Consider the following 15368-nt stretch of genomic DNA (forward strand, 5'->3'; position numbering starts at 1 on the left):
TCGTGGTATTTCATGAGCTGCACATGGTGTGAGTTGGTGACATTTTCTCTAAAGACTTGTCAGTGTGAAAGCAACAACTGATCTTTTCTCCTTGTTTTAGGTTAATTGACGGATATTACAACAAAGTCAATGATCCAGCATCTAAAGGGGGAACCTTCTTTTGCAGTGTGTCGAGGGAAGGTGAGGTGACCGTGTGTCCATGTAGTCTAGAGAAACTGTTTGTGCTTTTTTACGTTGACAGCTCAGTCTGATGAAACAGAGGAATGGAGCATATCGCTGTGACATGCGTTGTGGATAAATAGGGTCCAGTGTCACCATCAGGCTGAACATTTTATTTTTTGGCGTCATCACTGGAAAGTCTTGGGAACAGCCGAATTTCACAGTGTTATTTTTCATCAGTTTCCCATTATTGGGTGTTCATGATCATGTTCATGATGAGGAATGCTAATGCGTAAAACTGTTTTTGGTTTCATCAAAAAGTATTAAAAGAAACACAGCTGCAGCCGCAAACAGTAATCTGTTAGCTAGTCTCTGAGTTAAACAAAAAATGTGTAAATTTAACCCTTTAGTCAGAATTCAATATCATCAAATAAATGGTAAATTAGGTCACTGTCTTATCTAATTTTTCCACTGCCAGATGTCTCAAATGTTACCGTAAGAAAATGTTGAACGTTACACAAACTCGTCCGTCTCGCAGCTTTTCTATAAATGTGTTGTGTCAGGCCAGCGAGGGTCTGGATTTTGCAGACACGTTTGTCGGTGTTCATCATCACGGCCTTCCCTTCCCTCCAAGACTGGATTCTGCACCAAAACAAAGAACAGAGAAACTCAGATAACAACACACACTTGGGGGGGGTGTGACTTTGTTCTCTGCTCAGGACGCCATTACTCCACTATATATTTGTTTGCTGCTGTTGTTTAAAATCTCATTCACAGAGCCGTTAAAAGTCTCGTGGTATTTCATGAGCTGCACATGGTGTGAGTTGGTGACATTTTCTCTAAAGACTTGTCAGTGTGAAAGCAACAACTGATCTTTTCTCCTTGTTTTAGGTTATTGACGGATATTACAACAAAGTCAATGATCCAGCATCTAAAGGGGGAACCTTCTTTGCAGTGTGTCGAGGGAAGGTGAGGTGACCGTGTGTCCATGTAGTCTAGAGAAACTGTTTGTGCTTTGTTTACGTTGACAGCTCAGTCTGATGAAACAGAGGAATGGAGCATATCGCTGTGACATGCGTTGTGGATAAATAGAGTCCAGTGTCACCATCAGGCTGAACATTTATTTTTTGGCGTCATCACTGGAAAGTCTTGGAACAGCCGAATTTCACAGTGTTATTTTTCATCAGTTTCCCATTATTGGGTGTCATGATCATGTCATGATGAGGAATGCTAATGCGTAAAACTGTTTTTGGTTTCATCAAAAAGTATTAAAAGAAACACAGCTGCAGCCGCAAACAGTAATCTGTTAGCTAGTCTCTGAGTTAAACAAAAAATGTGTAAATTTAACCCTTTAGTCAGAATTCAATATCATCAAATAAATGGTAAATTAGGTCACTGTCTTATCTAATTTTTCCACTGCCAGATGTCTCAAATGTTACCGTAAGAAAATGTTGAACGTTACACAAACTCGTCCGTCTCGCAGCTTTTCTATAAATGTGTTTCTGTGTCAGGCCAGCGAGGGTCTGGATTTTGCAGACACGTTTGGTCGGGGTGTCATCATCACCGGCCTTCCCTTCCCTCCAAGGATGGACCCTCGAGTCATCCTGAAGATGCAGTTCTTGGATGAGATGAGCCGGAGGAAAGCTCCAGGGGTGAAGGTGAGGAGACCTGCTCACTGAGTTTTACTGAAAAGGCATGATGATGTTTTAGTGGTTCAGTCTTTTCATGTGTGTGTGTGTGTGTGTGTGTGTGTGTGTGTGGACAGTACCTGTCTGGGCAGGAGTGGTACAGACAGCAGGCGTTCAGAGCTGTGAACCAGGCCATCGGTAGAGTCATTCGCCATAAGGAGGACTACGGAGCCATCTTCCTGTGTGATCAAAGGTCAGACATGGAGCTGTTACTGATTCTGAGCCGCTTGTAGAAATATATTTGTCCTTAAGTAGAACATACAGGTGATTTTAAGAGAAGTAGAGCTGAACAGTCTTTTTGGACTGTTGGTCAGACAGTTCTGTTCCTTACATTATCTAATCTAATTTAGAATAGAGTTAGAGCTTTTGTACAAATCCTGTACAGATGGTTTGTCGTTCTCAGAATAGAATAAAAAACATATATTTAATTTAATAACTTAATCTGAATGAGTTTAAATAGCTTGTGTTACAGAAACCAGCTAAAATAAACAGCTTTATTGGGAATTCAGCTGTATTCAGATACTGTTTATGTGAGCATGTGTAAAATTTGTTAAGTGCCCCGTTAATAATTAAACTCTTAGCCTCCCTAACATCATTCAGAAAGAATGGATCTGTTTAACAATGACGAAGGCGACTGAAATAAAATGACGTGTTTCCCGGCAGGTTTAAGAACGCTAATGCCCAGGCTCAGCTTCCATCGTGGGTCAGGCCGTATGTTCGGCGGTATGATGGCTTCGGGAACGTGGTCCGTGACGTCTCTCAGTTCTTCAGGGTGGCACAGAAGATGGTGGGTCCTCTCACACACACTTCATAAAGATATATATATATATATCACAGCACTGGGGAAAGTATTAACTGAATTAACTGACATAACTTTGACAGTTCCCAGCCCTAGAGGAACTGCATGATGTTTACGGTGCATTTATTGTTTGGCTTTGTTGCAGGTGTTAATGTAAAATAAACGGTTTGTGCAAGAAGCCTCCATGGTTTGTACATATTGATCTATTGTTATAATAAACGTGAGCACAAAGCCTCAGTACATCTGAGCTGATGGCGTGTTGGCGCTGGTTAATTTGTCGGCTAGTACTGACTGTTTGTGGTTGTTTGACTGAACCAGAGGCCTGTGGTAGAGAAGAAGACTGCTGCAGAGAGCAGTGGGGCGACGACTTTACCAGACTCTCAGTCCTCAAGCTTCACTTCCTGCTCAACCTCCCAAAGATCCTCCACCCAGAAGGCCAAGGTGTTGGACGCCCACCTTCCCAGCCTGAAGAGGAGGAGGCTCAGTGAGTATGAATACAAAGGGAGGGTTTTCCACGACTCCTTAAAATCCTGATGTTTTTTTTTTTTTACCTGTTGTCTGGTCTGTGTTGTCAGATGAGCACACTGGAGCCGGCGGGATGGCCAGGATCTGTATCGAGTATGAGTGCGAGGTGCAGGAGAGTCAGAGGAGGCCGGCCAACCTGTTGGATGCTCTGGAACGAGACGACCATCACGGAGGAGAGGACGGTGATGCTGTTGTGGGAGAGGAGAAGGTAGTGTGTTTTCTGTGAGACGCCTGGGTGTGTCCTACAAGTCCAGAGCAGGTCTCTGTTTGACAAGACATTTACTGTCACATGTGCTGTGGTAGTTTGGTCAGTACATCTGATGTATGTCACATCGTGAAACAACACTGGTAAAGTCAAATTATTAGTGATTTTATTCCCAAGAGGACTTAATTTTTATTTGTTCAATTGTCTATTTTCTTTTGAAGGCAAACCGTTTGTCCACGCTGTCTCTTCAGTATGACAAGAGGATGGATAATGAACTGCGAGGAGGAAAGCGTAAAATCAAGTTGGTCCAAGAGCAGGTACGTGTCACTCTGAACAACACCAGGTTTGTTTGGTTAGATTCTCTTTATTTTAGATGCTGTACATCACCAGAAGCTGCAGCTGCTGCAGTCACTGTGAGCCCCAAGTCCAACACACAGCCATATGTTAATTTGACGTGACAGATGTTTGAGTTGATTTGTAAATATAATAATTTGACATCATAAATTGTAAGTTGGTTTCAGTGTATTTAGTTTTACAGATGATTGTATTCAGGATGTTTCAGTGGCTGTTAGTTTAAAAGACGAGACTATAACTACTGTTACCGTTCAGATGCATGTTAGCTGTTGAAATCATGATGGTGCTGATCAAGTCACTTTCACCAAATATTCTGTGGTTAATTCATATTCATGGCTGCTGTATATGTTTTGATTGATTTCTGTATCTGCGTATTTTTCTCCCTCGTGGCTGAAGAAAACCAGCGTGTCAGACGATGTGTCTGAGGAGGGTAAAGCCAGCAGGGCGAAGACGTTCCTGGCAGAGATGAAGAAGTCACTGAGCCAGGTCAACTTTCAGAGCATCATCCAGGCTCTGCAGACCTACAAGAGGACTGACGACCTGGACCTCCTGCTGACTGAGACAGCTGTCTTAGTTGAGGACACTAACAATCACAGTCTGCTCCGCGGTGAGTCCTCCGCTCTAAAGAAACCCACACATTTACTCTGTGATTTAAAAACACCTTGTTTCTGTCGGCTCAGTCAGCACAACCACAAACACTGTCAGTGTGAAGTGAATTCAAGTCTGAAAACCATTTTGTTTCTCACAAATAATGAAGATATAAAATTGAGCCAAATAAGTGATATGTAAAGTATTCTTGTTTTTGCCTGAGACGACACAGTGTGCGTGTTTTGTTTTTTCATGTTGAGTTTCTCGCTGTGTTGAAGGCTTCTACCAGTTTGTTCGTCCACATCACAAGAAGAGGTTTGACGAGAGATGCCAGGAGCTGACCGGGCAGGGCTGTGGATACAAACCTGATCACTCTCTGTCAAAGGACGAGAAGAAAACGCTGATGCTGCAGACTGGTATGACACACTCATCCTAACCCAACACTGCACTCTTCTTTGATTATTGGACATGTGACTGACGGGACCGGGGAGAATGTGGAAGGTCTTTTTTTTAATTATGCGATTATTTTTTCAATGGAAAGACAGAATCTGTAACTGTTGAGTTTTGTTTTCTTAAAGCTACAGAAGGACGGCCCGCTACGGGTCTGACCTCCTCCAGTCGGACGTCTACCTGCAGTCAGCTGAATACACAGCAGCTCAACAAAGGAGGACACCATCTAAACCAGCAGGGACTGAGAAAACCTCAGACTGGTAGGACATAACTTCATTTTACCTTTACTGCATACGCTGAAATGATTCTTATAGTTTAGATTCAGCTCTTACCTCTTCCACAAAAGTCTTTCCTCTTACAAAGTTAGTAACAGTTTATAAGAGCACGAGTAGAAACACAAGCCTGTACAAGGTGGACTGGTGAGGAGATTAGTTTCTGTGTTCGGCGTGATGTCGTTTAACGTCCCCGACAACCTCTGTAGTCTCACTCAGCCATTTGTTAGCAAGCTTAAAGAAGTCACGACTGGGACATTGACTGTGATTATGACTACAGATACAGACTGCCGTCTGGATGAAGGGGTCATTCAGTATGAAGTAAACTCCAGTACTCTCTTCCCGTGTGAATCAGGTTCTGCTCCAAAAACCGAGGTCCACGCCGCTTTCCTGTGTGACGTGAAAAAAGCTCTTGGAGCAGAAAAGTCAGCTCAGCTCTTTCAGACCGTTCACAGCTACAAGAAGACAGACAACTATGAAAACCTGGTGACCACAGTGGTGAGCTTGTTTACTGAGAGAGATGAGGACTTCAACCTTCTAGTCAGTAAGTTCTTTCAAATCACTGCACAAATGTTCATTCTTGTACTTTTTTGTTTCTGTGGTTTTCTCACTGTTCACTCCGTCTTTTTCTTTTCTTCAGGATTTGGCATGTTTATTCGCCCTCAGCATAAGAAGCAGTACAAAGAGATGTTGGATTCACTGATAGGTCAGTCGGTGTCTTCTGCTGCTGATGATGATGATGCTGCTGCTGCTGCTGCTGATGATGATGATGCTGCTGATGATGATGATGCTGCTGATGTTGATGTTGCTCCTGTAAGTGAAGACCAGCAAAGCAAAGGTGAAGGACAACCCAGTGGATCATAATATAACAGAGCCACGTGTTTTTTAATTTCTTATGTCTGACTTATATTTTTTCCCTGTAGTATTGAAGAAGATTTTAGAGGACAAAATCATTAGAAATCATGGAGACCATTAATCTGTAACGTACGCTCTGGCAGTGTAGCTAGGAGATGTAAGTGGTTGATAGTTATTGGTGGTTGCATTGCACTGCAAAGCTGTTTGAGCCGCTCAGTCTGAAGTGACCACTAATCAAATTTTAGAAATACAAATACTATAACTACTGTTACCGGACATTTTCAGCATGTGGAAAAAAAAACAAACATTGCAGATATTTCTGTTTTCAGAAACAACACAACAGTGTAACAGTCTATCATATGAAGCCTTACAACTTCCTTTTATATGTTTTTTTTTTTTTTTCAGATTCATTGTCACCTCCTCTGAGGACACAAAGCAAGATTTCCAGTTTTTTCTCAAGCAGCCAAAGAAAGTAGAGCCTGAGAAGACGGATCAAGCCACTTCGAACAGCTCATGACTGTTACTGCTGATAAAGCCATGAAGAGGCGGGAGTCTGCCTGTGTAGGTGTCTGAACCTAGAAGATGGATTTGTTGTGGTTGCAGACTGGATTGATGAAGCAGAATTACTGTTGGACTCAAAGCTAATGAAACTGACATCTGTCACTACTGACAATAATTAACACTACAACAGTATCCACAACATGTCCTGTGTTTTTCTCCTTTGACTCAGTGAAGCAGAGTAGATCACAGATTTAACCTGATGTGCTTCAGGACAAGGGCTGTCAGGGATTCATAATGTTACTGTAAGTAAAGCACGGTGCCTGGTCTGTCTCACATCGATGTCATGACAAGTTAAATGTAATATTGAGAAATAAAACATTTTTATTCATTTTTTAAAAATATTTTGTATTTAATTAAATTCCTGAACCCTACTCTACTGGCTCAAGTTTCTTCTGTAAGATCCAGCAGCTGCTATGCCTCCATAATGTGTCTAAGGTCATACTCTATCTTCTTCACCTTTTCACCTGACAAACTGCTGTTTGTACATCTCACCTTCAGACAAGGTGACACTATATTTTTCATGCGTTTAGGTTCGATCACTAAAATTCCTGTTTCACCCACTCAGGAATGGATTAACCCACAAGGCCCGGTCTCAAAAGCAATATATGTGGATGTATTGAATTTACTTAACATTTACTTATGTTTATTTATGTATGCATGCTTATATTGTAGACATATATTACAAAAGTATATATCCATCCCAAGGCCTGCCATGTAAGTATATGTTAATATTGTATACAGCAAGGTCTAAAAGTCTGAGACCACTTTCCCAGAATGGGAAGATAGACATATTTGAAATTAATGAGAAAAACATATATAAGGGCACAGAATGTTTGTATGTATGTTCTTTTAATAAACTTGTATATATAAATTAATATCGTGAACATATATGGTCATATATGGTATATATGGTTATGGTATGTTGAACCACATAAAAAGTCATAGATATTAACATGTACATTTCATTATGGTTATTTCATATATGTAATAAACGTATATCTTCATACATCCAGAGGATTTATGTATGTAATAATATATCCTCTTATAAATGTGGGCTATTCCAAAATCGTCCATACAAACCCAATGCATCATTTCACCCTGTTACTGGTAAGATGTGACAGCTAGAAATGAACATCACGCGGTTGCCATTTGGGTCTCGCGATAGTTCCTTCAGCACAGGACTTCCAACATGGCAGGCAGTAAGTTGGTGCTAGAAGGACGAGTAAGTGTAAAAGGCTTTATTTTAGGGCTCAGCGTGGTTGTAATCCCATTGATCAGAACCTGGTTTGGACACCTTGACTGGGTATTCGATTATCTAACGGAAACATCCGGGAAAATAGCGATTTGCATCCACATTGCTGTTGTCAACGGCCTCTTGCTAATCATATACAGGGGACCTCTGTACAAGGTAAGCACTGGCGTTAGGTAGCCAACTTCCTGTGTTCATTCTGACTTTATCTCGTTTTGAGTAAAGCTCACATGTGTTTTAATGCTGTCCAGCAGTGAAGTATTTAACCTATTCCTCTGACATAACTTACTTAATTTAATTTGAATGTTGCACTGTTCAGTTGGCTAGGTTAACTAAATCATATAGCAAGCTAACATTAGCTACCTATGTAGTTAATCTGATTAGCTAAAGAGGAACGAGACAGCTGGAGCTGATGAGATAAAGATAGAAGCCTAAGCCAGACAAAGCTGCGAAGCCTTACTCACTACTAACCTCTTGCTACGTTTCATTTCATTTGAAAAGAAGAAAACAGCCCTAACATGTTGTTTATGTGCCGCGGAAACAAAGTGACACAGAACTCAGTTCAGAAATCTTCCAGTATACTGTTCTGTTGGTTTGGGTCGAGTTTAATTTGCTTCTGTAAGATGACCTTATGTGTTTCATGAATAACCAGGCTCCTGGTCCTAATTCGGCGTGATCCATTCAACAGTAATTGGTGTATATTATATATGTACCTATCATGCGTAATAGGATGCCAGATGCTGGGAGTCCGCAGTGTTGCCCACTGAAACCTGCTGATAATCTGCCCAACTGCTTGTGTAACATTGTTGTTGTTGTTGACCTGAGGCTTTGACTTATTCCAGGTTGCTGTGAGAGCCTGCTTTCTGGGAGTTACTTTTGGCTGTGGCTTAATTATAAGCTTCTCTGAAACCACCTGGACACATTTTGGCTGGTATGTACATATGTTGAAATGTCACTGGTCACTCAGGTCAGTCACAAAGCTGCTGTGCACAACTTCATAGTTCATTGAGTACCCACCCCACAGTGTCCCCCAGACAGATTTTCTATTGTCTTACACTATTGAATCACAATGAATTAAATTTGACTGAAAACCGCAATTGTTATAATTCCCGGATTAATAACATGGTGAACCAGGACATGTAGCATGTCTAGACAGCAGGATGTTTATTTTGTAATGCATGCATGTAGTAGTTGAACATGTGTAGTAATGGTGCCTCTCTGCAGGTACATGTGCTCGCTGTCATTCTTCCATTACTCTGAGTACCTGGTGACGGCCATCATCAACCCTCGCAGCCTGTCTCTGGACTCCTTCCTGCTCAACCACAGTGTGGAGTACACCCTGGCTGCTATCTCATCCTGGGTGGAGTTCACTGTGGAGAAGATGACAGTTCCAGGTTGGTCCGTCATCAGTCTCATTGTCCCTGCACTCGGTCCACTCAGAACTATCATGTATTTTGTTTATTGCACACAAAAGATGTGTCTGTCAGTATATCAGTAAATCGGTGTAACCTCTGCTGAAGTAATGTTTAGCTCATGGCTTGTACAGATTGGACATACAGATGAGTTAATAGTTTAAAGGTTAAGTCACATGGTGAGTCTTTGTGAAGTTCCTGAACATGCCCCAGTGGCTAACAAAGCCAGTAGGTTCTTGAAAACCTGCTGTTCCCCACGTTGAGCAGATCCTGTCATCTTGCACATTGTGTCCTCCAGTGTTTTATCAGTGTTTCCTCTCTATCAGAACTGAAGCAGCTGAGCTGGTTAAGCTTTGTGGGTCTGCTCATGGTGCTGTGTGGTGAGGGCCTGCGTAAGGCGGCCATGTTGACTGCGGGCTCCAACTTCAACCATATCGTCCAGAATGAGAAGGCCCAGAGCCACGTGCTGGTCACAGGTGGGGTCTACTCCTACTTCAGACACCCCTCCTACGTGGGCTGGTTCTACTGGAGCATAGGAACACAGGTGAGCGACAGCAGCACTGCTCAGCCTCACGCTCGCTTCATCCTCTGTCATCATAATGATATTAATCAATCCTTCAAATACAACCTCATCATTCAGTACAAGCTTTACTGCTTTATTTTCTTTTTTTCAGTCAAATTTGAGTTTAGTTCACTTTGTAAAGTTTACTGTCATTTTTTCCATAATCTGCTGTCACTGTTCCAGCTGTTGGTGCTTGGGCCTCAATAACTGACAGATGAAATGATAAAATGACTGATCCTGTGGCTGTGAGAGATGTTTCCAACATGTTCTGTTTTGCTGCTCGTTGCAGGTCATGCTGTGTAACCCGGTGTGTATACTGGGCTACACGATAGCCAGCTGGCGGTTCTTCCGAGAGCGGATTGAGGAGGAGGAGCTCTCTCTCATCCATTTCTTTGCTGAGGACTATGTGGAGTACAAGAAGAAGGTTCCCACCGGGCTGCCCTTCATCTCAGGCATCCGTGTCAACTAGTCTCGGAGCTGGATGCTGGACATAACAGACTTACAGTACTAAAGCAGGTCAGACCTGGTGGGTGTGTGGCGTCAGCCATGACGGCTGCCCTCCAGAGGGAAACCCTGCAGCTGGCTGAGAGCCTGTAGCTCACAGACAGAGACTGTGACAGCTGGGATGGCGACGGGCAGCTGGGCTGCTGTTTTTCTACCAACCTCCAAAATCCAGTTAAAGACCAGACAACCTCCACTCTGCTACATGTATTCCAGTAACACCCACCCCATCTGTTTCTGTTTTGTTTCTGTTTGCATGCTTTGACCATGCCGAGTTTCAGTGATGACCTGCTGTGTTGGCGAGTGATGTGAGCACTGGGCCCGTTGGTATCACGTAGTCCATCAGTGAGATGACTTTGCTCAAGGTTAAATGGCAAATGTTTGGAGATGTTTGACTTTCACAGGAAATGTGATGCACTGTCTCTAATTTAGTCTAAATTCACTGTCCCTAAATTTAACCATTTTTAAACCAAACAAATACTTAAAGGAATACTCCACAGCCCCACTGTGTAGAGCTCCTCACTGGTCTTAGTCTCAGTATCCTGATATCCAAGACTTCTCCCTGGATATGACGTGAGTCAGGTCAAAATGGTGTTCAGCCTGATCAGGTGTGGTAGGGTGCCGTTGCATTGCTGCAGATTTGTGTGTCTCAACATCATGAAGCTTAAGGAAACTGAACTAAGTAGGATAAACATTGTGTTTTGCTTTTTCAAACAAGTGTTTTCCTTCTGGTCTCTTTCTGTATTTGCTTGTTAATGCAGACCTCTACGCTCGCTTGAAAGGCGTATATACAGAAAGTTTGCTTCTTTACAGGTGGTAGCTGTAGTCTAAATCAAATCAAAATATCCACAGACACTTCTCAAACCGCTTCTACACCATGACCTCCCCTCTGCACTGCTGATTATATTTGTTCCACACTACATTCATATTCAAGCAAAACTGGTTGACTGAACCCATATTGAATCTGAATCAGGACCTTGTGAACTGGAATTCAGTTGATTCTGGAAATCAGTGGCGACAAACAGCCCTATATTTACAGCGATTAAAGCAACAGCCGAACATACTAACCCAAATATATTCAGTGGGGTATTCCTTTAAGTGTCCACAATAATTCGTACTTTTTCAAGGTGGAAAAGCTTCTCTACCAGAACAGACCGTGGACCGCTAAAACCAAGGGTTTTGGTTCTTCTAGAGTTAGTAGCTCTTTAACACAGGGTGACCAAGTGGCTTCAAACACCAGTAGAGGGAACAATAGGTAACATTACATTTTTTATTTGAGAATTTATCCTCAAAGTCATTGAACTATATAATAGAATGATAAAAATGTTTCTATCAGGTTTTTGATACTGTTTTAAATGTGTTTAGTGATGAAGCTCCATCTGTTACAGGTGTCTTGAGTAGAAGGCCAGCAGTGTCCTGGTTTATGTCCAACCCTGATATCCACCCCTTAATGTGCACTCAGGCTAAAACACTTCAGTCACAGCATCAGTGTGAATGAAACATTGTCAAGTGGTTTTTGAAAGATGTTTATGAAGTGGCCGTTCCTCGTCATGACACTGACATGTTTCTGAACACAGGGGCATGTTGCATGATAGATATAAAGTTTATGATTTATAAAATATATAAGTCACTAGGTTTTTGTTTATTCGTTTTGTTTTGTTTGGTGGTAAATCACCATTTTGAACAGTATTGTGTCCTGTCATCGTCAGCATCAGTTCATCACTGTGTCTCCTGTTGACTTGTCAAACTCGCTTTGTGTTAGAAACCAACCAAATGACTTAGTTGTGTATTAGTGAAGGGGTTGAAAGAGCAGACTCTGTAGCTCTCTCTCTCTCTCTCTCTCTCTTTTTGATCTGACAGAGTGGCCTCACAGTGCTGCTCTCCACTCCCCAGGCGCTTGTGAGACAGTACTGGCGACTGGTGAAGGTAGCTAAGGTTTGCCCAAAAATTTGCTCCATTTGTCGGTAGGTGCTTTTTTGTGGAAAAAGTTGTTTAAGCGAAATCTAGCAACAAAGACAACACAGCTGTTTGGCGCCAAATCATTTTGAAAGAGCAACAACCAATGAGGAAACGCCAACACTGAGTCGGCAGACCAATGTTGTAACTTCATCACTCAGTCACTCAGCGACATTTGCAGCCAAAAATGAAATGTTGCCTGTGGAGTTTTTGACCTCCTGTGGCACTGTGGTGCCATGTTTGGATGAGCACGTCAGAGGGTGGTAATGATGAAGAATTTAACAGGGTAACGTTCAAGAGGTGGAATCTATTTATTCTGAATGTTTAGGAATACACGTTTTTGGAAGATTGTCCCATTGGTCAACTCATGTACAAACAGATGAAAAACATGAACATAATTATTTCCCAGAATAGACCTGTATATTCACAGGTCTGAGCTAACACATGAGGACAAAGTCAAATATAACTGTTCTAAAGCAGTGAGATGATATTCTGTGATAGTTACACAACCAAGCAGGTGCCATGGAGGAAAGAGAAACTAATTTGTGCACACAGTCTTTTGTGTTGTCAAAATAAATCCTGAACAATTTCTACTACTGAAAATTGATCATTCATACACATAGATTAATTAAACAATGCATTAAACGAAGCAAAACATTTGAACATATGTTGAAGCGATTTCCAAGGTAACAGAGTTGGGAGTCCTGGTGGTCGGGGACACTGACCATGTCCCAGCTTTGATTCCTGTTGGAAACCTTTGTTGCATGTCATGTAACAAACATGCTCATTTCTTTGCTTTCTGTCCACACTTGGATTTAATGCAGGATTCGCCTGGTACACAACAATGCACTATCTCTGGTAACCCTCAAATATATAACTATAAATGGAGGAATCTCTGTCTGTCTTTCTGTCTGTATTTATTTCAATTTTCTTGACACTTGCTCATCTTTTCGACTTCAGACTTGGTGGGTGTGTTGCTGAGGACTTGGGGAAGTGCAGTGTTGACTCTGAAGTTGTTTGGATGAGGGGTTCTTGAGAAAATTTAAAATTCAGACATGAAACAACCCATATATAAACCCTACTCAACCATCCAACTGACAGAGGGTTCTATGACATCATAATTGTGCCTGATGTCACAGTTTGACATCCTCGCATAAATTGTGATATCATTAATGTCATGGCAAACCAAGCCATCAGCCCCTTCCAGCAGGCACTAAACTAACTAAATAACTATAAATGGAGGAATCTGTGTATTTCAATTTCAAATAATGATGTCACACAAGCTGAGATGTCACCGGTGATGTTACAGAATGTTTCTTTGTGAGTTTGTAAATAGAAACCATTATTCCCATCAGGCTACCAACAGAGATATTTTGAACTGGCACTGCACTAGTATCTTAAGATATCAATAATAATGTTTAATGCTATGTGTTGTTACTTTGTGCATACTATTGATTCAAGAGCACAAATTATTAACACACGCAGGATTTGCTAATTTTTTTAAACAAATTAGTTTGTGTGCACAAACTAGCCAGATAATGTGTGTTGTATTGAATCAAGTACAGTGTGTGTTCATGGTGATGAAGGAACATGTCACCCAGTGCTACAGCGATTCAGCGAGGTGTTTTAATAGTTTTTAAACAACAAAGGAGCTCTATATATCTTCAATATACACGCAATATATGTTAATGGGAGACATTTATTGTTGGTTTGGCTCTGCACGTGGCAGTTGTTGACAATAAATTAGCGCTCATCCTCTTCAGGATATCACGCTGATTTCAAGTTACTGCCCATAACTGCAGTGTGATGTGTAAAAGCACCTCATCATCTAAACACAAGCACTGTACCTACTACTGTATGCCAAAGTTTTAGCTTGTTACCTTCACTCAAAATGGTGTTTGATCATTTTAGCTTTGTGTCCATGAAGATGCCACTTAAAGATCTGTATGCTGCAGTTGTAGCATGATAACTAACTACTATCACTTCACACTGTGCTGAGGTATAGAGCCTGCTAATTGCTACTAATCCCAACACTCAGGGCTAGCTTGGAAGACACAAGAAATATTCCACTGATTCATTAATTTAGTTTTAATTTTGACCAGTGGCACAATTTACTAAATACTGGATTTTCTTTAATGCAGTCAGAGAATGCATGTGTGTATGAACCTGGTTTTGGGGTGAAGAGTGTTAAAAGTGACTCACTTGTAGCATATCTGTGAAGTGCACTGTATAGGGTTAGATAATGAAACAACTGTATGCAAGGTGTTGAGATAATGAGTTGACTGTTGCAGCATGGCACTTGAGTTGAGTTTTGGATATATTGCACTTTTACTGTATGAGTACCATTTATCGTAGGCCTGTATTAGACAGTTTGTCACTCTGACTGACACTGTTCGCTGATTACAAAGCAGATTTTCTCAACACCACTTGCGTGAAATAAAATCAAGGCAATTATTATTAAGGCTCTGTCTTTATTACTCTCATCATGCACAACATGTTTCATGTTCATGTTCTTGGTGCTATGATCACTGCTCAAGGATCTCCTCCTGTTGCAGGGGTTTGATACATTGAAGGTCATGCTCCTGGCGATACGCTTGCATCTGCAGCGTTACTCAAACACACTACTGTCCACTTACTGAAAACATCACAAAAATGTCATTGTATAGAAAGGCATAAAAACGTCATAGTATAATAAGGCAAAAAAATGTCATACCATAGTAAAGCATAAAAATGTAAAAAAAAAAAAAAAAAAGGCATTAAAATGTGATAGTATAGTAAGGAAAAAAATGTCAAAAAATATCAGTATAGTACGGAATAAAACTAGCTAAAAAAAAGTCATAGCATAGTAAAGCATAAAAAGGTCATAGTATAGTAAGGCATTGAAATATGATAGTATAGTAAGTATAAAAATGTCAAAAATGTCATTGTAAGGAATCAAAGAATGTCATATTATAGTAAGGCATTAGAGTTGCCAACAGACTTAATGTGCATGTTTTTGGACTGTGGGAAGATGCCAGAGTTCCCTGAGAGAACCAATGTATGCACAGGGAGAACATGCAAACTCCAAGCAGAAAGGCCCCACACCGGGCTTGAACCTACAACCCTCTCACTGTGAGGTGACAAAACCAATGTGGTTTGGTTTCCATAGTTTTCGAAACTATAAACTATTTTACTATTTGCCAAATATCTTGTTAATCAATCTCAGATGCATTCAATCGATTGTTCGGCGTTC

General features: G+C 41.2%; 2 protein-coding genes across 3 annotated transcripts; both read left to right on the top strand.

Annotated features, from left to right (window-relative positions):
- The first annotated feature begins 959 nt into the window (after positions 1 to 959).
- LOC111233775 (regulator of telomere elongation helicase 1-like) lies at positions 960 to 6759 on the top strand. 2 transcript variants are annotated; one of them, XM_022761667.1, is made up of 14 exons: positions 960 to 978; positions 1051 to 1128; positions 1671 to 1817; positions 1925 to 2040; positions 2511 to 2634; positions 2965 to 3130; positions 3222 to 3379; positions 3598 to 3693; positions 4127 to 4337; positions 4597 to 4734; positions 4897 to 5028; positions 5396 to 5584; positions 5681 to 5878; positions 6301 to 6759. In XM_022761667.1, exons 3-14 carry the CDS (start codon positions 1746 to 1748, stop codon positions 6369 to 6371), a joined length of 1671 nt encoding a protein of 556 aa, XP_022617388.1. In that variant the 5' UTR covers positions 960 to 978; positions 1051 to 1128; positions 1671 to 1745; the 3' UTR covers positions 6372 to 6759. The 2 variants fall into 2 exon arrangements, with proteins under 2 accessions (XP_022617388.1, XP_022617387.1); XM_022761666.1 differs by lacking the exon at positions 960 to 978 and having other exon boundaries at positions 1028 to 1128.
- An 880-nt stretch (positions 6760 to 7639) lies between these two features.
- On the top strand, positions 7640 to 14593 carry icmt (isoprenylcysteine carboxyl methyltransferase). The gene is made up of 5 exons (XM_022761686.1): positions 7640 to 7864; positions 8548 to 8636; positions 8930 to 9099; positions 9444 to 9661; positions 9969 to 14593. The coding sequence occupies exons 1-5, from the start codon at positions 7646 to 7648 to the stop codon at positions 10146 to 10148; spliced, it is 876 nt and encodes a 291-aa protein (XP_022617407.1). The 5' UTR covers positions 7640 to 7645; the 3' UTR covers positions 10149 to 14593.
- The last annotated feature ends 775 nt before the right edge of the window (positions 14594 to 15368 follow it).

The sequence above is a fragment of the Seriola dumerili genome, unplaced genomic scaffold (assembly GCF_002260705.1).
Source record: "Seriola dumerili isolate Sdu_G_001 unplaced genomic scaffold, Sdu_1.0 BDQW01000425.1, whole genome shotgun sequence".
Classification (NCBI taxonomy): domain Eukaryota; kingdom Metazoa; phylum Chordata; class Actinopteri; order Carangiformes; family Carangidae; genus Seriola; species Seriola dumerili.